The sequence below is a fragment of the Primulina huaijiensis genome, chromosome 17 (assembly GCF_012295235.1).
Source record: "Primulina huaijiensis isolate GDHJ02 chromosome 17, ASM1229523v2, whole genome shotgun sequence".
NCBI lineage: Eukaryota > Viridiplantae > Streptophyta > Magnoliopsida > Lamiales > Gesneriaceae > Primulina > Primulina huaijiensis.
In genome coordinates this window covers 4,435,675-4,462,843 of record NC_133322.1, presented here as the reverse complement: position 1 = coordinate 4,462,843, position 27,169 = coordinate 4,435,675, and the positions used below count along the sequence as shown (strand labels likewise).

The following is a 27,169-nucleotide window of genomic DNA, read 5'->3' as shown; positions in this document are numbered from 1 at the left end:
ATTCTGTAACCTCATGTCCACAAAATTTTAACTGCGAGATTATTCTATACATCGCTGAATTGTAATCACTGACTTTTTTAAAGTCTTGGAATCTTAACATATTCCATTCATCACGGGCGGTCGGAAGTATAACTTCCCTTATATGTTCAAATCTCTCTTTTAATCCTTTCCACAGAGCCATGGGATCTTTTTCGATGAGATATTCACATTTTAAACCTTCATCAAGGTGTCGTCGTAAAAATATTATAGCTTTTGCTTTTTCTTGTGATGAAGATATACCATTTTCTTTAATGGTCTCGCTTAGACCCAATGACTCAAGATGCATTTCTACATCAAGAGTCCATGGCATATAGTTTTTCCCAGTAATATCAAGAGCGATGAATTCGAGCTTTGCCAAGTTTGCCATGGTGGTACTAAAAATTACGATGCATTTTATTAGTTAATGAATATTGCAATACAAAGTAATGGATAAACAACAAGTACAAGTATTCGTAAAAATAAAGAAAACACACGAGGAGGATATTCTCCGATAAATACAAGACTGGTGAGTATGATAACCAAAATAATTAAAAATAACCTCGTGAAAGCCATCTTCTTTTTTTCTTCGAAAATTTGATGAAGAATAATTTTTAGAGAAGAAGAGAAAGTTGGAGTGATTGAATGTATTTGTGAGATTGTATTTATAGAGCAAAAACTAGCCGTTTTGTTACCGTTTATTACCGTTGGTGTATAAGAAAATAAATGTATGTATTTGTATAATTTTATGGTAATAATATGGTGTATATAATATTAGTCATATTTAAATAATTATGTATATCATATCACATTATTATAATTAGGTGTCATAAGTTATTTTGTTTAAAAAACCTTATAGGCTTTTATACTTGTCGTATCCCTTACCGGGAGTGTGGGATGTCGTCTTAACATCCTCCCAGGATTTATAACAAGTTTTTGAAAAAATTATTTTTATTATTTCTAACAATAACATTATATTATATATTACATATATAAACAATAAATAAATAACAGTAAAATAAATATTATTACTTTTGTTACCTTTTTCTTCTGTTCGGAGCTTGGAAAAATATGGAGGACTTTTAGAGCTTCGTGCTGATAACGTGTTGTGAAAAAGTAAAAATTTACGGTAAAAAGTAAAAATCTCAAACTCTTAAAATTATCACACTACACACTTTATAATATTTTTCTCTCAACTCAATTGTGATTTTCTTCACAAATGAGAGATCTATTTATAGAAAATTTTTACAAATAATCCAAAAATAAAATACATCATTACCTACATCATCACACACTAATTTTCAATATTCAACACCTAATTTTACCTAATTTTCAACATTCAACATTCACATTTTCAACACAAATATTTAACACATTTTTAAATAATTTTTCAACAATACACACATAGTACATATTAAATTTATAAGGTCGATTACCAAAAGTTATAACTAGTGGTAACGGTGCAAATCAAATATTTTAAATTGTACAACATCTTAATCGCATGTTTCGATTGCACTATGAAGCATGAAGAATTATTGCACCTAACAATTTATCTTTCAATAATTGTAATTCTTGCAATCAATGAAAATCGAACCCGTGAACTTGGTTCCGGTACCAATTATATGACCGAACGCTTGTTGTTTTACCAAAAACTATAATTGGAGTATAAGTACAATTCAAATCTTTTAAAATTGTATAACAAGTCAAACATCATGTTTCGACTGCTCTACACAACAGTAACAATGATCACGCCTAGCATAAGTATTAAGCAATATAATGTATCACAACAACATTATCATTAATAAATTCTAATCATGACTTTTGGTTTTGATTAATACTAATCCATTTAAATTGACGAAAGGCACGAAATTATAAAATAAGACTAGTACTTACATAATAATAATAATAATAAAATATAAATTGAAAATCAAATAAATTATTTTTATAATTGAAAAATCATAGTAGATTAATTTATTTGAAAATTACTATATATATTATTTAAATTAATAATTATGACTGCCCCAATGACATCACTAGGTTGTCGTTGCCCCGACGGCCACGAATGAATTGCTTGTACTTGATTGTACGTTCCGTCCTTTTCAATTTGACTTGACATACCATTTGTGATAAGGTTTTTTAATATAAAAAAAATTTATGTTGAAATTGCAAATATTTTTAAAATCTATTTTATGATTAAACAATTTTGCTTTAAGCAGGATTTGAATTTTTAATCCATTCAATATTCTATGACATCAAATTCAAACTTCAAGTTCTTTTTATAAAACCAATCCATCAAATTTTATTGAAACATATTCACGTTACAAACCTCTTTTCATATGCTTGTGTGACTACAAACCATATGGAAAAGGTAATACAGAATCGGAGCTCAGGATCTCTAACAGATATCGTCGAGCATACGAGACTTCAAAACCAATTAAGAGACGATCGTCTAGAAGTTATTTAAATTGAGCCTATATGGTTCAAAACGAAATAAATAGAAATTCTTGATTGAAGTCTCGTATTTATAATTGATAGAAGAATTCAAAGGCAAATCATCAAATAAATAACAAAATAATCTGGGCATAAATCAATGTGCCACATTTATTTCACGGAAATTTTTTCTGATGGGAGCTAGCAAGCTCGAAATCAATGATGAGAAATAAATTAGATTTTTTTTGTTACGGAAGACTCGTAATTAAGGATGATAAATTTTTTCATGGGTTTGGGGCCTCGTGGGAAAAACCTGAAATGAAGACGAAGATCTCTAATATTAATATTAATATTATCACTAATAATAATAAGTTTTGGTTTGAGAAAATCTCTGAATCCGTCCTCGTCTTACCTCATTAATATTTCTGAACCGGGGATGAGGGTGGGGATGAGAAGTTGATCCCCGCGGTTTCGAGTTCGGGGAATCGAGGATGAGGGTGAGGATGAAATTTGAGGACGAGGATGGGGATGACAAACCCGCCCGGCTCGATCCCATTGCCATCCCTACTCGTGACCACTATCTTTCGGTATTCATCGAATAAACTCTTGTGTAATACCAGTTAGATAAACACATTAGATAAATTCTTTATGATAAGTTCGTCTAATAAAATATTAATAAGAAAAATCAAATTTATGACCATGAGAAAATACTTGATGTTAGGGGAGATAATTTAGACGTTATTTTGGGAGACTGTTGGTCTAATAAAAACAAGAGTGGATCTCGTGTGAGACCGTCTCACGGATCGTAATCTGCGATACGGGTCAACCCTACCCATATTCACAACAAAAAGTAATACTTTTAGCATAAAAAGTAATACTTTTTCATGGATGACCCAAATAAGAGATCCGCCTCACAAATACGACCCGTAAGACTGTCTCACACAAATTTTTGCCTAAAAACAATGAGAGGTGAGTATGTGGTGCGTGTCCGTTGACTTTGTCAACATCCTCCGTCATTTATATCAATCCCATTCAAATCTTCACATTATTTTACGTCACACCGACGTCATGCTTACTTCAATTTACTTACACTCGACTCATGTTTCCCATTTTAGGATTACTAAGCCAATACTAATGTAAAATATCCTCGACATAAAAAATACATGAGAAGAAATAATACAGGCTTCTGAAAACATATAACTCAAAATAAAATCAAAAGTGTTTTGATCGTATGTACAAATAAAATCGTTTCGAGTACTGTAATTATTTGTCAATTTTTTTCTACGCGACGTTTATAAATATATTAACATAAAAGGCATATAGTTGTAATCCCATTCAAACGTGCCAATGCAATACTATTATGGAATATCTAACTACTCCAACAATCCAATACGCAAAGCAAATGATAATTTGNTTTTTAATATTTTAAATTGATCTACCCGGTCTAATATCATATTATTCTAAAATTTACATATAATTTTTTTTTTAAAAAAATGGACTACCGAGCTAAAGACATGTGGATCCGCCACTATTTATATATTAGAAATAAAATAAAGTAAAACAAAGCCACACAAAATGGGTATTTTCATACGAAATTTAAGCCAGTTGACCATCCCACTATATCATTACAAATTGACAGCCCGCAAAGAACTTTCAATTAAGAAAAGTAGTTGCATTGCATGAGAATAAATCTTTGTAATATTTATGTGTAACAATCTGTGTATCACCGATAAAAATTTACCATACATGTTGATTGTGGAAAGTTAAAATAAAACATCTATATTACTATATTAAGTGTGAGACCATTAGAGTAACTGCTTTAGAGGAAACCAAAATATTTAATTTCATAATTATCCTTCTTACCTCACTAAAAATCTACTCGAGTCACTCCATATTTTACATAGAAAAAAATCTAAACAAAAATTCTTGTATAAATTGAACAACTTTTTTAAATTGAAAACAATTTTGTGTTACTTATTTAAATTTATTTGATCAAATTAAAAATAATAATAACACATGCAACACATGTACTTCTTTTACTAATATTAAATAAGAATGTTAGAGAAGTTGGGAAAGATTTTTTTTATTGTTTCAATTAAATGGATGATTACCCTTTTGGATTTTTATGTTATTTGGTTAGTTTGGGTTTGACTATACATGTCGATTCATAATCACATACTCAATTATTTGAGAATGAATGAAAGCTTAAAAAAATGGATTGACAAAAACTCTACTTTAATTTATATGTAAATTAAGCAAAAGGATATTTACACGAAACTTCGTATTTTCGTGCCTCAATTGATAACCTACCAGTGAAGGAAGACACCCAAATTACATTGAATAAAACACATATGATTTTTTTTTTAAAAAGAAGAAAAACATAAGCATGATCGAATTTTTTTTAAATAGCTTTTATTTAAATTTTCTTAATAAATTTACTTCACAATGAAATTTAAAATTTTATAGAAGAATAAGCTTTTTTGGGATAAAAAATTGCCTATAATAATTCTCCTTTGATATTTCAGGAATTCGAGTTGGGCTGTAAATGATCAAAATCAAAGTAAATAGTATCAGGTTTGAGTTTGGCTTGTTAAACTCAAGGTTGATTCGAGCTCTTATCATCTGGTTCGAGCTCGACTTGTCTTGAAATTACTAAACTTGCGACATGCTCGAGCTCGACTCGTTAAAAGCTCGTTTATCATGGTAATCAAGCCGTCTTTAGTTTGGTTCATTAATAGCCCGCTTATCATGTTTAACAAATCTAACTTGAGCACGGTTTGTTTTCGAGCTTGTAAAGTATAAAATTGAGCTCGAGTTTGAGGTTGATTCGAGCTTGCTAAAAATTAAAATATATATATATATATATGTGTGTGTGTGTGTGTGTGTTCAATTCTTTCAATTGAGATTAATACTAATATTTGTATTTGTCAACTCAGCAAATGAGTCAAACTCGAGCTTACGAGCCACCTAAACAAGCTGAACTCGAGTTCGCGAGCATATTAACAAACATGTTTGAGTGCTCACGAGTCGAATATCATTAGTCTTGAGCTCGACTTGATTAAATTGTCGAGCTCGATGCGTGTCTTGATATGATCAATAAATAGACTTGTCAAATTGGGTCAGGCCCATCGGATCGGGCCGGCCCGCCCCGCTATAAAAATTGAGCGGGTTGGATTGATAAAATAGCAGCACGTTTGGAGGCGGGCTGAGCCCGTTTGGGTTGCGGGCCAAGATGGGTCTGGCCCAAACGGGGCGGGTTGGCTCGCCAAATTAGGGTATAATTTTATTTTATTTTTTATATTTCTAAGTTTCAAGTTTTATATAAAAATTAGAATAAGTCTCATGCGCCTCCATCACTCTCTTATCTTATTTCTTTCTTATTTTTCTCCTTGGCCTCGCCTCCATCACTCACTCTGGTAAAATCTGAATCTCTGTAAATTTTATTCATAAATCTTAAAGGGAAGAAATTTCTGTAAATTTTATTCATGAATCTTAAAATAATTTTTAAGTATAACAGTTGTTTGTGAACCCAAGAGCGGTTTTGTTTGAAGTCCGACGAGTTGTAGTGAAATTTTGTAGATTCGACGGAGGTTTGATAATTATGTGTATTGTTGAACACATAATATTTTCTAAAATTTACAACCTTGTCTTTTCTCGACTTTCTGTTCTCTTCCGTGTCTCAATCTTCATGTTTGGTTTAAGCACTTTACTCTTTATGGATTATGTTGATGCTTTCTTAATTTCTCTTATTTCAATGTTTTTAAATATTTTATGAAACTATTTGACTAAAATATATTTTTCTTCTATGTTTACTGCGATATTGTTTAAAATTTTTTTTTTTAAAAAAATAAACAGGTTAAAAATAAGCGGGTCGGCCCGCCTAGCCCGTGGCCCAAAGTGGTTTGGGCTGCGTTGGCCATTTAGAGGCCCGCGAAAATGGCGGGCTGGCCCGCCCCGAATTGTTATTGTTTGTAAATATCAGTATGGATAATATCAATTAGACAATTAATTATAACTACAATAACCTATGAGGGCCAGATTTGTCGTACTTGATGGGCTCGAATATGGGCCTTCACTCGTATTATTAAAGTATTTGTTGGGCCGTCAGTCTGTAAAATTAGCTATATTTACAGATTGAGCTACTATGGGCCCATGCAGTCCATACAGAATCCAAAGCCAAAACCGCCTCAGGTCGGCAGGGTTCCAAATCACGCGTATCGGGTTTTAGCTCCAGCTTTCTCAAGAACTCCCCAAAACCAGGTCGGTTGGGTTTCTCGCAGTTCATCAGAACCCTAATTTCACATGTTTTTTGATTCAATTGTTTATGTTGTGCTCAATTTTGATTTCTTATGCCTTACTTCGTTTGCGCATCATTGGATTTTCGAATTGTTCTTTGAAGTTTTCGTGGAATTTGCATTTCTCCTTCACGCGGACTCTTCTGCGACCTCAAGTAGAGGAGGGAAGAAACAGTGAGGGGAAAATAGGATTTTGAAGTAGGTTAGACTATGTTGTAAAATTAGCGTGCTTGCATTTCTCGATTCCTGGTGCCAGTTGATCTACTGGACCGGTACATATGTATTTTGTCTGTTTTCTTGTTTTTGTAGTAAACGTAGGCCGGCGATTTGTGTCTTCTGTACGATTGATGAATGAGCAATTATTATTTTTGGATGAAGAAAAGAACCGAGTTGGTTTAGTTTTGAATTTTTTTGTGCTAGTTTAAAATTTGAAATTTAATTTCTGGTTGCTTATCATAATTTTTTGCTTATCGGTTTTATGATTTTGAACTTAAGGTTGGGTTTTATTTCTTAGTGTCAGGAAATTTTTGGTTACGCAATGGATGTGGACACGGAAATTCAGAGGGTCAAAGAAGAAAGGCAAAAGATGGAGAAGGACCTGGCTGCACTAACCTCCCTTACTTTTGACACCGATCTTTATAATGCAAACAAGTACGAGGGCTATGAGCGATCCATTGCTGTCAATGATGAGGATGATAATCTTGATGGAACAGAAAATGAAATTGCTAGGAAAATGGCATCTTTTACTGCCCCGAAACAGTTTCTTAAGGAGCCTTTGAGAACTGGGGAGGAGGATGACATGTCTGGGTTTAAGCAATCAAGTAAGATTATCGACAGGGAGGATGATTATAGGAGGAGGAGGTTGAACAGGATCATATCCCCTGCAAGGAATGATCCATTTTTGGACAAAACGCCCGGGCCAGAAGTCAGGACTTATGCTGATGTAATGAGAGAAGAAGCATTGAAGCGGAAGGAAGAGGAGGTGAAGAGGGAGATAGCAAAGAAGAAGAAGGAAGAAGAAGAATCAAAAGCGAAGGAGAAAGATGTAGAGAAGCCAAAAAAGAGGAATAGATGGGACGTGTCTCAGGATGAGAGTGCTGTTGACAAGAAGGCCAAGACAGGGTCTGACTGGGATTTGCCTGACTCCACGCCTGGAATTGGAAGGTGGGATGCCACCCCGACACCTGGGAGAATTGGTGATGCAACACCATCAGTTTCAAGGAGAAATAGGTGGGATGAGACACCAACACCAGGACGCCTAAATGATTCGGATGCAACTCCTTCTGGAGGGGTTACGCCTGGGGCAACTCCTGCAGGAATGGCTTGGGACGCTACACCAAAGCTGGGAGGGATGGCTACCCCAACACCAAAAAAACAGAGGTCGAGATGGGATGAGACTCCAGCCACAATGGGCAGTGCCACACCAGGTGCTACCCCTGCTGCAGCTTATACCCCTGGTGTCACTCCTTTTGGTGCTGTCGATATGGCTACCCCTACTCCGAATGCCATTATGCGTAGTGCAATGACTCCTGAACAGTATAACTTGTTGAGATGGGAGAAAGATATTGAGGATAGGAATAGGCCATTAACTGATGAGGAACTTGATGCAATGTTTCCACAGGAAGGATATAAGATTTTGGACCCACCTGCTACCTATGTACCTATTAGAACACCTGCCCGGAAACTTCTTGCCACACCTACTCCAATGGCAACACCCCTGTATAATATCCCAGAAGAAAACCGAGGCCAACAGTTTGATGTGCCAAAAGAGATGCCGGGTGGTTTGCCATTGATGAAACCTGAGGATTACCAGTATTTTGGTTCACTGCTAAATGAAGACAATGAAGAGGAGTTATCGCCAGAAGAGCAGAAGGAGAGAAAGATAATGAAACTTTTACTGAAAGTAAAAAACGGTACTCCTCCACAGAGGAAAACTGCATTGAGACAACTCACAGATAAAGCAAGGGAATTTGGTGCTGGGCCACTGTTTAACCGTATTTTGCCACTGCTCATGCAACCCACATTGGAGGACCAGGAGAGACATTTGTTGGTTAAAGTTATTGATAGGGTGCTCTATAAATTAGATGAGTTGGTTCGTCCATATGTGCACAAAATATTGGTGGTTATCGAGCCTCTTTTAATCGACGAGGATTATTATGCTCGGGTAGAAGGTAGAGAAATCATCTCAAATCTTAGCAAGGCAGCTGGGTTGGCCACAATGATTGCTGCAATGCGTCCAGATATTGACAACATTGATGAGTATGTTAGGAACACCACTGCAAGAGCTTTTAGTGTTGTTGCCTCTGCTCTTGGGATCCCTGCATTGTTGCCATTCTTGAAAGCCGTGTGTCAGAGCAAGAAATCTTGGCAAGCTCGTCACACAGGTATCAAAATAGTACAACAGATTGCCATTCTAATTGGCTGTGCTGTTCTTCCACATCTGAGATCACTGGTTGAGATCATTGAACATGGTCTTAATGATGAAAATCAGAAAGTCAGAACGATCACTGCTCTATCCTTGGCGGCGCTTGCTGAGGCTGCAGCCCCTTATGGTATTGAAAGCTTTGACTCAGTTTTGAAGCCTCTGTGGAAGGGTATAAGGTCCCACCGTGGGAAGGTGTTGGCTGCCTTTTTGAAAGCCATTGGTTTTATCATACCACTCATGGATGCGATATATGCCAGCTACTACACCAAGGAAGTCATGGTTATTCTGATCCGCGAGTTCCAGTCACCTGATGAAGAAATGAAGAAAATAGTGCTGAAAGTGGTAAAACAGTGTGTGAGTACTGAGGGTGTAGAGCCAGATTATATCAGAAATGATATTCTTCCGGAGTTTTTCCGTAATTTCTGGGTCAGAAGGATGGCCTTGGACAGGAGAAACTACAAACAGCTTGTTGAAACCACTGTTGAGATTGCGAACAAAGTTGGTGTTGCTGATATAGTGGGAAGAACCGTGGAGGACCTGAAAGATGAAAGTGAGCCATATAGAAGGATGGTTATGGAGACAATTGAGAAAGTGGTGACAAACTTGGGAGCATCTGATATTGACGCTCGCTTAGAAGAGCTATTGATTGATGGGATTCTCTATGCGTTTCAAGAACAGACTAGTGATGATGCTAATGTGATGCTAAATGGTTTTGGTGCTGTTGTGAACACCCTTGGTCACCAAGTGAAGCCATACCTTCCCCAGATTTGCGGCACAATTAAATGGCGGCTTAACAATAAGAGTGCTAAAGTGAGACAGCAGGCAGCAGATCTTATATCCAGGATTGCAGTGGTTATGAAGCAGTGTGGAGAAGAACAATTGATGGGCCATCTTGGTGTCGTATTGTATGAGTATTTGGGAGAGGAGTATCCTGAAGTTCTGGGTTCGATATTGGGCGCTCTCAAGGCTATCGTCAATGTTATCGGGATGACCAAGATGACACCGCCAATCAAGGATTTGCTCCCTCGGCTAACTCCTATCTTGAAGAATCGCCATGAGAAAGTCCAAGAAAATTGTATAGATCTTGTTGGAAGAATTGCTGACCGAGGGGCTGAGTTTGTTCCTGCAAGGGAGTGGATGAGGATTTGTTTTGAGCTTCTGGAGATGCTCAAAGCTCACAAGAAGGGTATCCGTAGAGCAACTGTGAATACTTTTGGTTATATTGCAAAAGCCATTGGGCCACAAGATGTTCTTGCAACATTGCTAAACAACCTCAAGGTGCAGGAACGTCAAAACCGGGTGTGCACAACTGTGGCCATAGCAATTGTTGCTGAAACATGCTCACCATTCACGGTTTTACCTGCATTGATGAATGAGTACCGTGTGCCGGAGCTCAATGTTCAGAATGGTGTTCTTAAGTCTCTTTCCTTCCTATTTGAGTACATAGGCGAGATGGGCAAGGACTACATTTATGCAGTGACTCCATTACTCGAGGATGCCCTCATGGACCGAGATTTGGTTCATCGTCAAACTGCCGCATCAGCAGTCAAACACATGGCCCTGGGAGTCGCTGGTCTGGGATGTGAAGACGCTTTAATCCACCTGATGAACTATGTCTGGCCCAACATTTTTGAGACATCCCCACATGTTATTAACGCTGTCATGGAAGCTATTGAAGGAATGAGGGCGGCACTTGGGGCAGCTATTGTGTTGAACTATTGTCTTCAAGGACTCTTTCATCCGGCAAGAAAGGTTAGAGAAGTTTACTGGAAAATTTACAATTCCCTTTACATTGGTGCTCAGGATGCTCTTGTTGCCTCATATCCCGTACTAGAGGACGAAGAAAATAATGTTTTCAGCAGACCTGAACTGCACATATTTGTCTGATTTGGTGTATTATTTGTTATTTTGGTAAAAGAACTCTAGGCGCTGTGTGTTACATAATTTAGAGATGCTGGTTGCTCTCTAGTGGAATTTGTCATCTTGCTATTCCAATTTGTGTTCAATGAATGGATTTTTGAAATTTGCTAAACGATGATGTTACGCGTAGCGTAGGGCTATCGATTTAACCCGGCTAACCCAGAAGATATCCGCTGCAAAGCAACCAACTTATTGAGCCCCTTCCAGGATCAGGTGTGGGTTGCTGGAATTTTCGATGAATGCGATCACTGATCAGTGTTATAGTAGAACATACTGACGTTTCATCAATTATTTGTTTAACGGGGATTAAATATCATAATATTTCTCCCTCCGTTTTTAATATGCCTATGTATTGATTCATTAAGACATAGTACCTTGAAACTTTTCAATGAATTGTTGCTTAAAAATGGTCGGATGCTTCATTTTTCAGTGTCATGGATAAAATATATTCATAATTGTGTAAAGAAAAAGAGGTATTATACTATTTCTAAAACACAAAAAAAATGTATTCGACTCTCTTACGCTCCGATCTAAGTTAATTAATGAAAAAAAATATTAATTTTTTCGTCAAAATTATTATTTTTCATTGTAGGTATAGACTGATCGATCCATCTCATATATACATAGAAACACATACATAGAAGTTGAAGTCATTAAAAAAAATTGATAACCAAGATAGTTTCTCAAAGTTCTTCAGTAATACGTTATATGACCAACTATTTTTGCCGAAATTTCAGGCCAAGAGAAAACTAATAAACCATGAAGTAAAAAATTTCGTATCTTATCGGTCACATTGATAGGTCTAAATTTAGACAAAAATTAGGTTAATTCAAGGTAGCACCCTAAGTTGCTCGAAGAACTTAGCCCTGAATGATGAATTAGAAGACTATGGATTAATATATATTTTAATGTACACTCAAATATATCTCTAAGTTTTTTTTTTCTCTGCACTTGTGATGCTTTATTAATTTATCTTGCATGCAACTTTGGGTACACAAATTATCTTGTTAGAGGAACGATTGAATTGTAATACGTAAATTGTTTTATGGTTTAAAATATTGGAGTTATACTGTTAACATCAACTATGGTTTTTGGTAAAGCGACAAGTCTCCAATTTTACAACATATACGGATTACATATTTATAGGAAAAAGGGGAAAGTGATACAACTGCCACTGCCACTGCCACTGCCACTGCCACTGACATTTTTCAAATACAAACTGGTCTTCTTAACATTAATTACTTTGTCCGCCATCTTCAAACTTGGGACCATCTTTGAAGGAATTTAGTGCATGATATATGTATTATACTAGTTGAACAATATAGTGGATTTTGAACCTCTGCAAACATTGAATACCGACTTCATCAATCATCTTCACTGCCGTCCGATGTGATGATTTGATGTCATAGGATTGCAATTTTATTGTCTTTTAACATCATTTACATGTTCGCTTTGCAACTATGTACTATATATCAATTTGTTCGTATTCATATCGATAGATATCCACTGATTCTTGTCGATGAAGCGTGGAATGTTCCTTCTACATGGGCTCCTGCTGCTCTTGAAAGGTAAATCAGATCTTGATCTTCTGCGTCATCGAATTTCAATCTTAATATTGTATTTTTCGATTTAAGCATTTCAATCTTAATATTGTATTTTTCGATTTTTGACTTAAATCGCTTTTTATTTAGAATTTTGATATTTTTAGCATCGATCTTTTGTAGTTCTAATATTTGTTAATTGAGAATAATGATAAAATACTTAAATACGACCAAAATTGCAAAAAGTTAAAAACAACGGACTAAAACTTACGTTTGACAATCGCACAACAGTAAATTTGAACCAAAAAAGGTAATTTTCCCTCGAATATATTTAAGTGAAGAAAGTGAGAATTCTCTCCACGTAAATCATAAGCAAGAAAGAACATTTTCATCAGATCCAGCAGGCTGATGGATATCGTACACAACATGATGTCCAACAAAAACAAAGAAAAGGTAGCAAATCAAATGACTCATACCTCAACGATTCAAGGCCTCAGACATATTCAAAGAAAAATTGTGACCATTTAAAGCGAAACAGACACAAAGAAGTTATACTAGTTTGTGAGCTCCATAATGGCAGAGACTATATCTCCATCTGCATCCTTGAGTGATTTGACTGCCCTGGCTCTTGAAACCCCAGCCTGCGTCATCACAAGCTCTATGTCCTTCGGTTCAACTCCAGTATCGTCAACATCTTCATCATCCTGAGGAACACATGTTGCCTCAGTCTTGGGGACCGTGTTTGTGAGATTAGGAGTCTTAAACTGCTCCGCAGCCTGAGTTTGCAATTGTGAACTCAAATCCTCGATCTTTGCCTCTCCAAATATTACATAAGTATCTGAATTTGGGCTCTTAAACACATCTGGTTTTGAGATGACAAACAGGATCTGAAACATCGTTGACACAGAAACTGAAGTGTAAGTTGACATGCTAGAACATGGTCAAGGAAGTTATAAATCAAGTTATTAACATGACCATGTCCAATAAATGATAGTGGTACAAACATTCTTGCTCTTTTTAACAGTGACTCGGCTGACCCCAGGGATGGACTTCATTCCTAGCTTTAGCATTGCCTTGCGGCTCTTCTTCTCACTTCGGCTCTGCTTTGAACTACCACTGGCATCTTCTTGTCCTACCAAAAGAAACAAGAGAGACTTGGTCCAGTTTGCAATTATGATACATAAACATTAAATTATACAGGAAAGAGCAAATGAAACTGATTCAGAGATTTCTAGTCTGATGGTGTTATAATGTATGTCATCACTCTTTGCTAGGGTGTACCACATCAGTTAAGTAATTATCATTTACCCTCTTATAAGCATGGAAATTAGAAGACTAGGCAGCCTTTGATAAATAAAGTGTTCGCAGGCATTAGCAGTGGAAGTTCAAAGATGCTTGGATTGTCTTGCTTTCCGACTTTCTATTACTTCACCAACTGGAGACACTAACACATAATTTTTAGATGTAAGGATTCACCACACACGGAAAGCTTTAGATCACAACTTCCCAACACAGTTTGTTTTCATGATCGCCAAAATGAGACTTCAAAAATGTTTCTTTAACAGTCATTTGAGAAACGAGAAAACTTACAAAGCCAGAAAGAAAGCAAAGGTCATGTGTCTTAATAGCAAAATGTACCATGTAAACTCGCATCTGACATGCAAGCATTGCATTAACAAAATAGTGGTAAAAGACTCAAGGCACTTCTCTGCGTAACACAATTTAGAGAAAATTATAAAATTTTAAAAAAATAGAAGTAAACAGAAATTAAAAACCACAGAAGAGATGGTGTTGGGGGAAGGGGGTGTGTGTGTGTGTGTGTTAGGAAAAGCCATAAAGATGTCACCAAGAGTATTAAGCTACTCTTCCATTACAAATAGGCGCAGATAGTTGCCCAATCAAGATAAATTATAGAACCTCATAAATATGAGTCACAAAAACAATTTTTCAGAACTCAACCAACGAGCACAAATATTTGAATTCTGTTAAGGTCCGATCTAGATACAGCACAATTCAGTGTACTTCATTTAGGAAGTCAAAACAGCGTCAAGTTTATAAAAGGATAAACAATTTCAAAATCAAAAGGGTACAATACACATACCTTCGGCATCATCTTCGTCGCCTTCCTCATCATCATCGTCATCGTCATCATCCTCAATTAAAGGCTCATCATGCTGCAACATTGATTGAAATTAATAAGCCATCAGTTAGCAACACACTTACATTTTCATAGCACATGCAGCTCTAAAATTCCACTAGTGGGAGATAGACAGGCATTCTATACACATGAATACCAAAGTGAAATCACATCAAAAACATTGATTTTACAGGATCAAAAAAGAATTCAACGACCTCCCTATCGACAGTTACAGAACCAAAAAATAATAATTTTTAATGCATTATTCAAGCAGTCTTTCACCCACACAAGGTGAAACGAAACCCACTCATGTATATAGTGGGACACTTGTGAGGGAGAATCGTTTCGTTAGAAAGATAGTTTGGGGGCACTATTTACTTTCTCCTGCTCTAACATTTTGGATAGGAAGAAATTAGTTAACAAATTTTTTTTTCACAGGATGGATTTTCCAACATAACCCGCAAGAAAAATCCAGCAAGTGTTTCTACGACGATCTCAAATCCTTTTTACATTAGCTATAAGTACTAAATGAATTTTGAAATTAGAAATTTATTACTCTTATCACTATTAAAAGGTAAATAAATAAATAAATTAAAAAAACTGTTATTGATGTTAATTACGATTGTAAAATATTTTTTCTTCTATGGGCTCGTACTTTTATCATCTCAAAACCATGAAACTACAGTTCGCCCAAACAACCCAATAACTATAGCAACAAAGAAGGGGGGAAAACAGATCAGAAGGAATACAGCAGCAACAATCTCAAGCAGCTCCCGACGAATCTACCAATCAGCAATCCGTAGAAAAAAGCAAAAACGGCACAACAACGAAAAAATCGATTTCAAACAGAACAAATACAATTGAAAAGCAATAAATTCAATGCTTGAATCGAGATAAACTTACATCAATCTTGTGTTGCTCGAGGTGAGTTGCCAACAATTCTTCCTGCGATTGAGTCATGATTAATTGTTGAAGAAATGGAGGAGGCACTGCCTTCTTGTTTCAGTGAAGAGAGGACACGAAACGTCGAAACTCAAACCCTCGAAATAGAAAGTGCGCGTTGCTTGTAAGAACGTAGCCTAAATACTGTTTTTTTTAAAAAAAAATATATATGCATATATATTAGAAATGTTTTTATTTTCATTATTTAAATTAAAAAATCCTAACAATATTGATAAAATGATAAATAGTAAATCATGTGAAAAAAATTAATGATAACAACAATACTATTAATTAATGTTAAAATTAATAAAATACAATAAATAATAATATTACTAAATTAGGGATAAACAAAATTTCTATCGAATAAATTTAAGCAAAATTTTATTAGTTTTTTTTTTTTAAATTTTTAAATAATTTTAGCATCATTATCAAATATTCGTTTGAAAATATAAAGTTGTGAGGTATTTATTCTACACAAGAAAATTGTGCTAAATTGAATCATATATATAATCAAACACCCCATACATAGATTGATTACTCCTTGAATTCAAAATATATAGAGAGTAAGAGACGAGGGACATAGCAGTTATCCTATTGAACCTTGAAATGAAGAAATAGAATCCTAATTAAGTTGGAAAATCAAATCACCAGCCTCCTTTACCAGCTTCTGAGCTCTTCTTGCTACTGCCCCATCCTGAATTACCTGCTGCATCACTTCCCTGCCCCCACCCACCTCCACCTTCTTTCTTAGTACCGCTGACTCCCCAGCCACCGGCATTTCCACCACCACTGTCAGTGGTTTCACTGCCACCACCACTACCCCAACCACCGGTGCTTCCACTTCCTGTACCTCCACCCCTGCCAGCAGTGCTGCTGCTGCCGCCCCAACCACCAGTACTTGTATTGCCACCGCCAGCATTTGAACTACCGGCAACTCCCCAAGCACCGGTGCCTCCACTTGCGCTACCAACCCAACCACCATCATTTGCACCTCCACTTTCTCCCCAGGCACCTGCACCTCCACTTTGACCACCTCCACCTCCATCTCCACCTGAAGAACCATGTCCGCCACCCCAACCAGCACCTCCACCTTTGTTATCACCTGAAGCACCATGGCTACCACCCCAACCAGTACCAGTATTCTTTTGTCCAACTCCTTTCCAACCGCCAGTGCTTCCTCTGTCACCACCCCAACCACCGGTGCTTCCACTTCCAGTACCTCCACCCCTGCCATCAGTGCTTCTGCTGCTACTGCCACCACGCCTACCACCAGTGCCTCCACTTCGACCATATCTGCCACCAGCTGAAGAACCACGGCCGCCACCCCAACCACGGCCGCCACCTTTGGTATCCCCTAAAGCACCATGGCTGCCACCCCAATCACCACCAGCATTGTCATGTCCACCACCTTTCCAACCATCAGTGCTTCCTCCGTCACCACCACTTCCCCAACCACTACCTCTATCTCCACCACCAGCACTTCTATGGCTACCAACACCACCCCAACCACCGGTGCTACCACTTCCAATACCTTCACCCATGCTACCAGTACTTCTATTGTTACTGCCACCACCCCAACCACCAGGCCTTACACTTCCGCCACCAGCATCTGTCCCACCAGCATCTCCCCAAGCACCAGCACTTCCACTTCCACCTCCGCTACCACCCCAGGAACCAGCATTTGCACTGCCACCATCGCTGTCATTTCCACCACCTCCCCAGGTACCAGCCCTTCCACTTCCACCACCATTACCCCCACTACCACCTGAAGCACCACGATCACCACCATCAGCATTGTCACGTCCACCTCCTCCCCAGCCACCAGTTTTTCCACTGCCACCATGACCAGTGCTACCACCAGTGCTTCCACTTTGGCCACCTCCTCCATCACCACCAACTATAGTGGTTCCACTTTCGCCCTCACCCCAACCCTTGGTGTCTCCACTTCTGCAACCACCCCAACTGCCATCAGTTTTATTTCCATCGCCTCCCATTTCACAATTACCAGCACTTCCCCTTTGGCTACCTCCTCTGCCACCACCCCAACCACCAGCACCTCCACGTCCACCACCTCCAACACCAGCCCAACCACCGGCATTTCCACATCTGCCACCACCCCAATTGCCATCACTTTTGTTTCCACCACCAGCGCTTCCACTTTGGTCACCTCCTCCGCCACCCCAACCACCAGCACCTCCACTTCCACCACCTCCCCAATTACCGTCTGTTTTACTTCCACCTCCGGCACCACCCCAACCACCATTATTTCCATTGTCATCACCACCACCCTGACCACCAGCACTTCCGCTTCTGTCACCTCCTCTGCCACCACCGCCCCAACCACCAGAACTTTCAGTTCGGTCACCTCCTCCACCCAAACCACCAGCACCTCCACTTCCCCCACCTCCCCAATTACTGCCACTTTTAATTCCACCTCCAGCAACACCCCAACCACCAGTATTTCCACTGCCGCTGCCGCCGCCACCCCAACCACCAGCACTTCCACTTCCACCACCTCCGCAATTACCATCACCTTTACTTCCACCTCCAACACCACTCCAACTACCAGTATTTCCACTGCCATCACCACCACCCCAACCACCGGCGCTTCCACTTGCCCCACCTCCCCAGTCAACACCTTTGTCATTGTCAGAACCCCACTTTTGTGAGTCATGATCAAAGTCATGTTTGTCAGGCATGCCATCACCATAGGAGTCACGACCCCGACCGCGCCCGCGCCCACGCCCACGCCCACGCCCACGCCCACGCCCACCATTTTGAGAGTCACCTCTACCTGAGAGAAACAAATTGTAAAGAAAATAAATGTTACAAAAAGGCCGTTGTTCAGTTAACTAAAACAAATTTAAGATGCTTAGGCAAACTACAATTCATGGAAAATTTAATCCAGGAGTGAACCAAATTAAGATAAAGGAGGAGACTTCTTTATTATTGTACAATGTAGCACCAAACAAAGCAGTTGCAGTTTGCGATTCTCGAAAAAAAACTAAACATGCTGACGCAAAAAACCGAGGGATCAAATACCTTTACCAAATCAAATTTAATAATATAACTCAGCGGACAAAGCAATCAGCATTAAGAAAAAGGAAAATTATCAATCAACTAAGAAAAGCCACCTAGATATATCAACGAACCACGTATGAATTTGAGAAATTGTGATATAGACACCTTATAACATATATATAGCAGGTGGATGGAATGAAAAATTTCTAACTTACCTCCTCTAGAACCCATTCCAAAAGTTTTATCTCCATCCATAGATTGGCTTCCACCCCGATCACCGTCATTATTGTTTGAACCACCCCAGTCATCACCAGAACCAAAACTTCTGATTGGCACCATAGCAGCAGCTGATTGAATTGTTGGACCAGAACTGTGTGGATCATCAATGTGTTTCTGAAAATATGCAACAAGACGGTCTACGTCCCCGAACATTCGTTTACGGAACTTAAATCCCTTTGGATAGAGACCAATGTACTCATGATGTGGATTCACACTTCTTATGTAAGTCAGGATGAATGTGCCAGGATGGTCATAAGATAACCCAAGGCAATACACAATTTTTGTTGGAATCTTAGCTTTTTCGATTCTAAGGAGCTCGTCAATATCAGTTTTAGTGCCCTTCATAAATTTCCTATAATTTAACATTGTCTTCAAATGAGCTATTAATGGGTCCACGTATCGATCCATTACCTGAATGAAGAATAGCATGATAAAGAAGTTGAATTCATAAAATATTTTGCTTTTGCACCAATTCCATCCAAGTCCCAACACAAAACAATAGCCTAATTCATATGGAAATCATAGAACACTACACACCAAACAAACTAGCATGTTAATTAATACAAGACAATATTGGCAATCATGTAAAAATTCCTAGTCAAAATTCACAGAATCAAGAATATCTAACGTTGCAACCTGAAGGTTGACTGTATTAAATAATCAAAAAAAATTTCTTGAATAAAAAGAGCTGAATCTCCTTGAGACAGCCAATCTACAAACATTCAGCCAAAAGTTGAAAAATCTAACCAGAAAGGAAGGAAAAGGCTTCTTCCATTCTGTGCTAGTGCGTAACATTACCAACAGATAATAAAAAAAGAGCGAAAGAGAGAAAACATGCAAAGCACTGGTACACACGCAATATTTGCATCCTAAAACAGTGGATTAACAAGCTCCAGCACAGTTCAGAGCCTTGATGACACCTTATGCAGGTCGAGATTCATCAAATTTTTACAATCAAAACTTGTTTAGTTTTCAAGCCTTAACCACTGCAAACAATTACCTCATCAAGATCCTCAAATGTATCCTCTCCAATTTTCAATTTCTTTCCGATTTGGAGCAAGCTTGTGATGTCCTTGAGTTCCTTTTGACCTTCAACTATGTCCTTGTTAGCAAAAACCCCATCACAAACTTTCAGCGTTAAAGTCAAATACGAAGGCCCGCGTAAACTGGGACGAATAACACTTTCACCAGCTTCTTTGTCCCGGAGAAACTATAGCCCAACATTGAAGAAAAAGTTCATGAGAAAATTAAATTAAAGTTTAATAAGAAATCAAAGATAAGGATGGAGCCAAAAATGAGTTTGTGTGTCCAAGAGTCATCCATGTGGTCGGACCCAAGGTGTAGAGCTATTACCAAAGCCAAAGCCTTGAGGGTAATAGCTTAGAGTTCTCTGCCATATACAGATCGAGATACCTCTTCCCGATAAATGGGAGACTTGATCAAATAGGAAATATAAATGACAAACGTAGAGATTCTTTATACAGTAGTCAACGTAAAACTTTTGAATGTATAGAAAACTTCATGCTATAACCAACCCAAATAGCATCAGCAATAACTTACAAACCAATCTACAAGGAAATCTACAAATCTGAAATTTTGCAACTTTGAAGATAGCCAACAATTTGACATGCACCATTACTCAGCATCTCTAAGTGAAATAATTAGAAATTCTCCAATCATTTACTGACAAATAATCCTACTACCTTTTGCAATCTCGAACAAAGAAAAATGAAACACGGGCATAGACATATATTCACTATAAAACACGATAAAAGATGAAAAACACACCTCAAAAGCTTCATCAGCTGTAATATTTTTGAACTGCGGGTGAACAATCATCCTTGGCTTAAAAAGTTTCTTTGAAAACTCCTCTTTATGAGCTATTTCCTGCTTGGGCTGTAAGGTATTGCGCTCTTCGTGAAAGTACGGATCCACAATCTGATTGTTCTGGAAACGGTAGCTCCTCATTTCACTTTCTCTACAAGTTAAAAACACTTGATAGCGGTTCTTCTGAATGGATTTGATTCTGCAGGTTAAAATATCACCCTCGTGCAGTTTATCATTCAATTCATTGATATCCCTCCAATCATCAGTGTAATCTTCCTTGCTAAGTATGCCCGTCAGTCCAGAATCTAGGTTGCAAATAGCTCTATCTTCTTGAACCCTGCGAACTGTTGCTTGAACAATTCTTCCTTCAGACAGAGTTTCTTCCGCCTCTCCAGCAATCATGTAAAATTCATCATCCTGATTAGGTTCTTCATGTGATTTGCGACGATCCTGAAACCCATCCATCAACTCCAATCTTATATCATTAAGGGTTTCTTTTTTGTTCTGACGTTTTTTCTGTTCGGCATATTCATGAACATCCACAGCCGTCAACAAATGAGGATTCTCTCTAACATGCTCAATAGCAATTTCTAGCAAATCATCATCGTCATCATCATTCACTTCATTATTCATGGATTCACAGTAAACATCCTTTGCAAAATCTTGGGCAAGGCTGTAGGATTCTGGATGTATTCTTGTGTTGTCTAACAAATCAATAAATTGACTACTGCTAGAACTCAGTCCGCTTCGCCGGACTCGCAGAAATCCAACAGCATTGATAAAAACCTTTTTACCAAGACCATGAGATGTCAACAGGTCTTTCCTAGTGAAAATGGCCCCAGCTCTTACTAGGGACCTTTGCAGAGAAGCTGCTTTTCTGGCTCCAAGCCCAGAAATGAACTGCAAGGGAGAAAATAACCATTCATGACTCGAAGCCAAGTTAATATCAAGACCCACTTGGTTTGTTGCGTCTATCATAACTTGTTCAACCATCCCATACTTCTCATCAGGAGTGAGAAATTTCTCCAGGGGATTAAGTTTCCAAGATAATATCTCCCTACCCGGTCCACATAAAGTTGCAGCCATGGCTAATGGATTCTGAAGATAACGTCCAAGAGCCACAGCACGCCGAATAATACCTAAAAATTATATGATAGAAGAAATTCCAACGTCAATCACAAAAATATTGCCAAGAAGATTGATAGGAAAAGCATTAATTACCACAGGACACATAATATCAATAGTATATAACACAATTTTCTCCAACATTCATTATTGAAATTAATAAATTCCAAGAAAAACAGTTACCTTCTTGCGAAGGAAGCTGATCGACTGATATACGGGAATTTTCATACAGACGTGGAAGAGATTCGTCACCATAAACAATATTCAGACTATCGATTTTTTGAGAGTCTCTTGGATTATCCTCCACCAGCTTGAAAATTATCTGATTATTAAGGGGGATAACCACAAAGAATCACATCAATTGCAGCAAAATGGTTCAAGCTATAAAGTTTTTGGGTCCGAGAGAACAAACAATATTTTTAATTTACATAATCAAAACATAGTTCAATTGTGCAAACCTCATAAATATCATCCTTCAGCCGAGTACAAGACAAATTAGCTGCTCCTAGAACAACAACATGGGGTTGGTGGTCCATCATAAATTTCTGCACTCGCTGTTGATCATTTTTCTTACGTTGCAGATCATTTACACTTTGACCACGAAGATTAAGGCATCCAGCATTCAACACATCTTCAATTTCTCCCGATGAATCCAACATCACAAAAGTTGTAGCTGGCTTTCCGGGGCCCCAACAGCAAGCCAAAACCCTGGGTGCAGCTTCTTCATTTGAACTGATATTATTTTCTTTCCGCTGATATGGTGCCACAGACACTTTATCCCACAATAATTTTCCATATTCTTCAAGCAACCAGGTTTTTGATCTACTAGTCAACCAGGATCTTGCTGCTTTCTCCATTGATGGTAGAAGAATATTGTGAAATGCATCTTGAAGTATCTTCTTCCTCTGCTCGTTCCATAATTGAGAAGATTTACTTACACCATCACTCAGATAATAATCCCACGAGTCGCTTAATAACTTATCAAGGACTGCTTCTGGTAACTTGATGGTGACCTGCAGAAGCTTCTCCTCTTCAGCCTTTTGAATCAGCAGCCACTGCGCATCCTCAAATCTGCTAAGCGGCTTGTCCCGTAACCACTTCACTCCAGAAAACATGTGAAATGAATTAATGGCTGCATTTCCATCAGGTGTAGGACTAGTTGACACCACTGCATTATCCATAAAGATACTGCGGACATGTTTCCGGACTGAAGGTTCACAGCTTATCTCCACGGCAGCCTGGATTTTATCAGTAATATCCAGACAATCAAAGACTACCCTTCTAAAACCGAATTTCTAGGAGAAATTAAAAAAACAGCATACCATGTGCCTAGCGCCTTTCAACACAGCTTGAGGCGTCTCAAACATCATACATATAAAATTAGAAGCCATTTCCTCTGGTGCCTCCTTTGCATCCTCCAACTCATCCATCCTCTGCAAATAATACAACCAATTTAAACTCACACTTTAAAACAAGCACAAATAGAAATGAATATGAAGCTACCATTTTCTCCAGAGAAATCTGCAATCCGAATTGCTCAGAGCTATAACTGAACCTATTTGCTACCTCCCATAGGCCAGCTTTACTGCAAATGCTGTAGTGTGACTTCCTTTTCGGTCTTTTATACGTACCTTCATCTAAGACAACTTCATCTGGGGGGAAATGTAAACTAAATTTTGAGTCAACATCATCAACCTCACTTTCTGAATTTGCAGCCTTGAGTGACATGGTAATTGATTCAAAGAGTTGTTGATTTAAATTCAGTTTTGTCTCATCATATACTCTTCGAATTTCTTCTTTGAAACGTTTAGCGTAGTATGACTGGAGTGTACCCTTTCTTTTCAGAAGAAGCAGCCACTTCTGATCCAGGTCCCGGATTGTCCAGAGCACCTGCAGCACACCACTAATTCAATATCTCACTGAATCCTCCTGAGTTAGCCACCGTCCAAAAATGAAAAAGACGGGAGTTTTTGTAAATAATGTGGAAAATTTGAATGTCAAATTTATTTGTAACTTATGCACAATCATTTTCAAGTACTTCTTTTTGAAAGACGGTCACACTACCCACAAATCCCAAAAGCAACTTAAATATTGTAACTAGAAACAACCATTTGACTGGAAATCATCATTCAACCATAGATGGATGATGTACAGCATTTAACATAAAACATCAACCTTGTGGCGCTTCAACTTAGGTTTCTCGATAGGATCAGCTTGGAGATAAGCTTCAGGATCGTCTGGATCCTTTAATAGGCACGAGATCTCCTCCTTCCTGTACATCGCAATGAATGGAACCTACAGAAGAGATAGACATTCGATGAGCAAGAAGGAGAATCGTCTCCACGTGATCACCATCAAAATCATAATAAAATTAAGCAATGGTTCGTGAGAACACATACATCTAACTTCTGAACATGTAGTAATTCTAGATATTTGGCAATATGTCCCTTGAGTTCATCTGATCCTTCCGTCGCATCCGCACTCTTACCATAGAAAGGAACTAGACCACTGACAAGTTGATTATATATCCACTCGCTCTCCACTTCGATACTAATCTCATCTAATGGGGTGAGACCAGTACTTTCCTCATATATCTATAGAAAACAACAAAGGTACCGACACTTGAAATCTCAGAATGGAAAACCTGAAGGGGTGGATATCAACAGGATGCTTAACAAACCTGAATCCTCTCGGGAATGTCTATTTTCCGAATCTGCTCATCCCTTCCTGTCATATACTTCTCAGAAAGTACACTTGGATCAAACTGATCTTCGAGGCTCCTCTCACCAGCTTCACCAAAGGTATCCACAGCTTCCAACTTGCGAATCTTCAAAAGGTCTTCCACATCGCCAAATATTTCATGAGCTTCTTGGAGAGCGGATGATGGAATTCCTGATTGTTGCATGCTCCTTGGTTGCTTTTTCCTCCTGCACAGAGATGAACCAAAGTACACTCAAAAGTTTATCATAGCACAAGTAACACAACCCAGATTTTATATATAATACCTTATAGGAGCTCCATGCTCATCTACTTGGTCTTCATCAACAATAAAATCAGCCATTTCATCCTCTTCAGCAATATCTACGTCCTGTTTTTCCTGCTGTTCGTCCTCTTCATCCATGTCCTCAAGCGATTGTCCTAGAAGATAGTAAGAAAATCAATATCCTAAAAGTTTGAAGTCACAAAGCAACTCCAATGAGGATTACCATCATCATCACCAAACAATCTATATTTAAGTCTCTCCTCGGCTGTTCGCCACCCCTTTTCACTTCCATTATGCTGCCGTTCACCAGAAAACTGAGATGACTCTTCTTTTGTATCCCCCTGAGCCTTCTTTAGTCGCTTAAGCTTCTTATTCTGCTTATCACATATTCGAAATAATAAGTTGTCTGTGCTTAAAAGCAGCCCCAAAAACCAAAAAGATGAGGAACAACGATAGTTACAAGGTTTGGACGAGGAACAGAAATGTTGCTTTCCTGGAGTAGTTCATAATCATCCTCGTCGAGCAAATAACTCCTCTCAGCCTCCCTGTAGTTGATTGAACGAATCAATGATGACAATAACAGACATTTTTAACCTTTTAACTACAGATATATAAACATGAGCACTTAAAAATCTACAACTAAAAATATATGAGACAGCAAATTAGACAACCTTTTCTTTTTTTTCTTCTTCTTTTGTCTCTCACCACAGTTGTCCTCTTCATCTTCCTCGTCCAGATCATCCACAATAAACCCATCTCTCTCATAAGCATCCAGTCCGTCTGCTTAGATACACCACAATAATTCCAAATGTTTACCAAATCGTATGCACTGAACTAACATCCAAAAAAAATTAAAAAAAAAATGATGCCAGTCAACATGCAAACGATCACGAAATGGAGATTTCTAAAATAATAGCATTCCTTCATCCGTAGCATATTCAATTTAATTAATTAAACACTCAAAAATGGTACTTACAAGTCCATTAAACAGCCCTTTCTTTCTTGTGACAGAATTATCAAAATTAAGAGTCGATAACAGCGAACCAGGATAGCACCACGCTAAACACCGAAACTATTCTGTGCATCCGTGTTTCTTTTACCCAATTGCAAAAAACTCCAAATACGTGTTTGAAAAATAGAGATGATTGCTCATAGCTAAAAGAACAAAAGACCCGAAGAAGGATATCTTCGATTGCATGCACCAAGTTCTTCAGTCACCAGGATAGGAGTCGATGACCAACATTACAAGAAAAAATAATTTCACGTTTCATCAGAAACAAAAACAAAAAAACCCGCAAAATATTTGAACAGAAACCTACAGAAACAACACAACAGAAAACTAAAAACGCAAAGAAAAAATTAAATAAATAAAAACAAAAAGCTTCTAACACAGGGTAGATATTTCAAGGGAATAAAAAAATATGGCGAACAATACCGTCATCTTCATCTTCATCGTCATCCTCAGCTAGATCTTCGTACAGCCCATCATCTCCCTCGTTCTGAAATCCAGTAGCGTCTGCGTACACAACATAGTCACAGCCGAAAAAAAAGACGGTAACAATTAAAACCAGCACACGTTTCAGATTGTTGTGTTTTCAAAGAAATGCCGCTTAGTTCGCGAAAACATCGTACCGTCATCAGCAGAGACCACTTTTCTGCCAGCCATTGTGGTGAAATCAGTGAAAATTAACAGTAGCGAGAGAGGAAATCCTTGCGATGCTAACGCGTGGGAAATGAAAATGGGAGCAAACCCTATAAATGCCTACGGGAGACCCCTGGTTTTCCCCTCTCCACTGCACACACCAAAAAGCAGCACTCCTCGCAGAGTGACTGACGTCATCCCTTTGTTTTATTTATTTTTGTTTTTTTTTTCTATTTTTCGTAAGGTGTACCATACTAATGTATTTTGTGAATTTATACACGCTAGTACATCAATATATGCGTTGCGTATTTATATAATATTTTTTTAAAATTTATTTGATTTATATTTATATTAAAATCAAAATATAATTATAAAAAAAATGAAAGATTACACTGCAATTTTTATAGAAAAATAATTTTAGTAAATTTCTATATTTTGATGTCTTTTCTTACGGTTTCTATCGTTTCCTCAATATTTATAAAATTATATAAATACTACGGGGTTGCTAAAAATTTATTATTTTATAAAATTTGAACTTTGAAGATATATAATCAGATTGCCATTTTTTTGGGCGTGAGATATATAGT

At 37.9% G+C, this 27,169-nt stretch overlaps 3 protein-coding genes across 6 annotated transcripts; 1 reads left to right on the top strand and 2 right to left on the bottom strand.

Annotated features, from left to right (window-relative positions):
- The first annotated feature begins 6,587 nt into the window (after positions 1–6,587).
- On the top strand, positions 6,588–11,197 carry LOC140962860 (uncharacterized). 3 transcript variants are annotated; one of them, XM_073421909.1, is made up of 2 exons: positions 6,588–6,705; positions 7,255–11,197. In XM_073421909.1, the coding sequence occupies exons 1-2, from the start codon at positions 6,598–6,600 to the stop codon at positions 11,050–11,052; spliced, it is 3,906 nt and encodes a 1,301-aa protein (XP_073278010.1). In that variant the 5' UTR covers positions 6,588–6,597; the 3' UTR covers positions 11,053–11,197. The 3 variants fall into 3 exon arrangements, with proteins under 3 accessions (XP_073278010.1, XP_073278011.1, XP_073278012.1); XM_073421910.1 differs by having other exon boundaries at positions 6,617–6,714; positions 7,261–11,197; XM_073421911.1 differs by lacking the exon at positions 6,588–6,705 and adding an exon at positions 6,997–7,020.
- A 1,759-nt stretch (positions 11,198–12,956) lies between these two features.
- Positions 12,957–15,852, bottom strand: LOC140962861 (nascent polypeptide-associated complex subunit alpha-like protein 1). Its single transcript, XM_073421912.1, has 4 exons — positions 15,667–15,852; positions 14,728–14,800; positions 13,631–13,758; positions 12,957–13,513 (listed from the first exon to the last, which is right to left on the bottom strand). The coding sequence occupies exons 1-4, from the start codon at positions 15,721–15,723 to the stop codon at positions 13,181–13,183; spliced, it is 591 nt and encodes a 196-aa protein (XP_073278013.1). The 5' UTR covers positions 15,724–15,852; the 3' UTR covers positions 12,957–13,180.
- Positions 15,853–16,239: 387 nt separating this feature from the next.
- LOC140962859 (transcription elongation factor SPT6-like) lies at positions 16,240–26,813 on the bottom strand. Of its 2 annotated transcripts, none has more exons than XM_073421907.1 (17): positions 26,573–26,813; positions 26,376–26,456; positions 25,612–25,720; positions 25,401–25,485; positions 25,164–25,317; positions 24,963–25,095; positions 24,638–24,884; positions 24,357–24,551; positions 24,133–24,252; positions 23,461–23,847; positions 23,280–23,390; positions 22,416–23,195; positions 22,141–22,279; positions 20,794–21,971; positions 20,006–20,215; positions 18,942–19,416; positions 16,240–18,499 (listed from the first exon to the last, which is right to left on the bottom strand). In XM_073421907.1, the coding sequence occupies exons 1-17, from the start codon at positions 26,604–26,606 to the stop codon at positions 16,350–16,352; spliced, it is 6,588 nt and encodes a 2,195-aa protein (XP_073278008.1). In that variant the 5' UTR covers positions 26,607–26,813; the 3' UTR covers positions 16,240–16,349. The 2 variants fall into 2 exon arrangements, with proteins under 2 accessions (XP_073278008.1, XP_073278009.1); XM_073421908.1 differs by having other exon boundaries at positions 25,164–25,314.
- Positions 26,814–27,169: the final 356 nt, after the last annotated feature.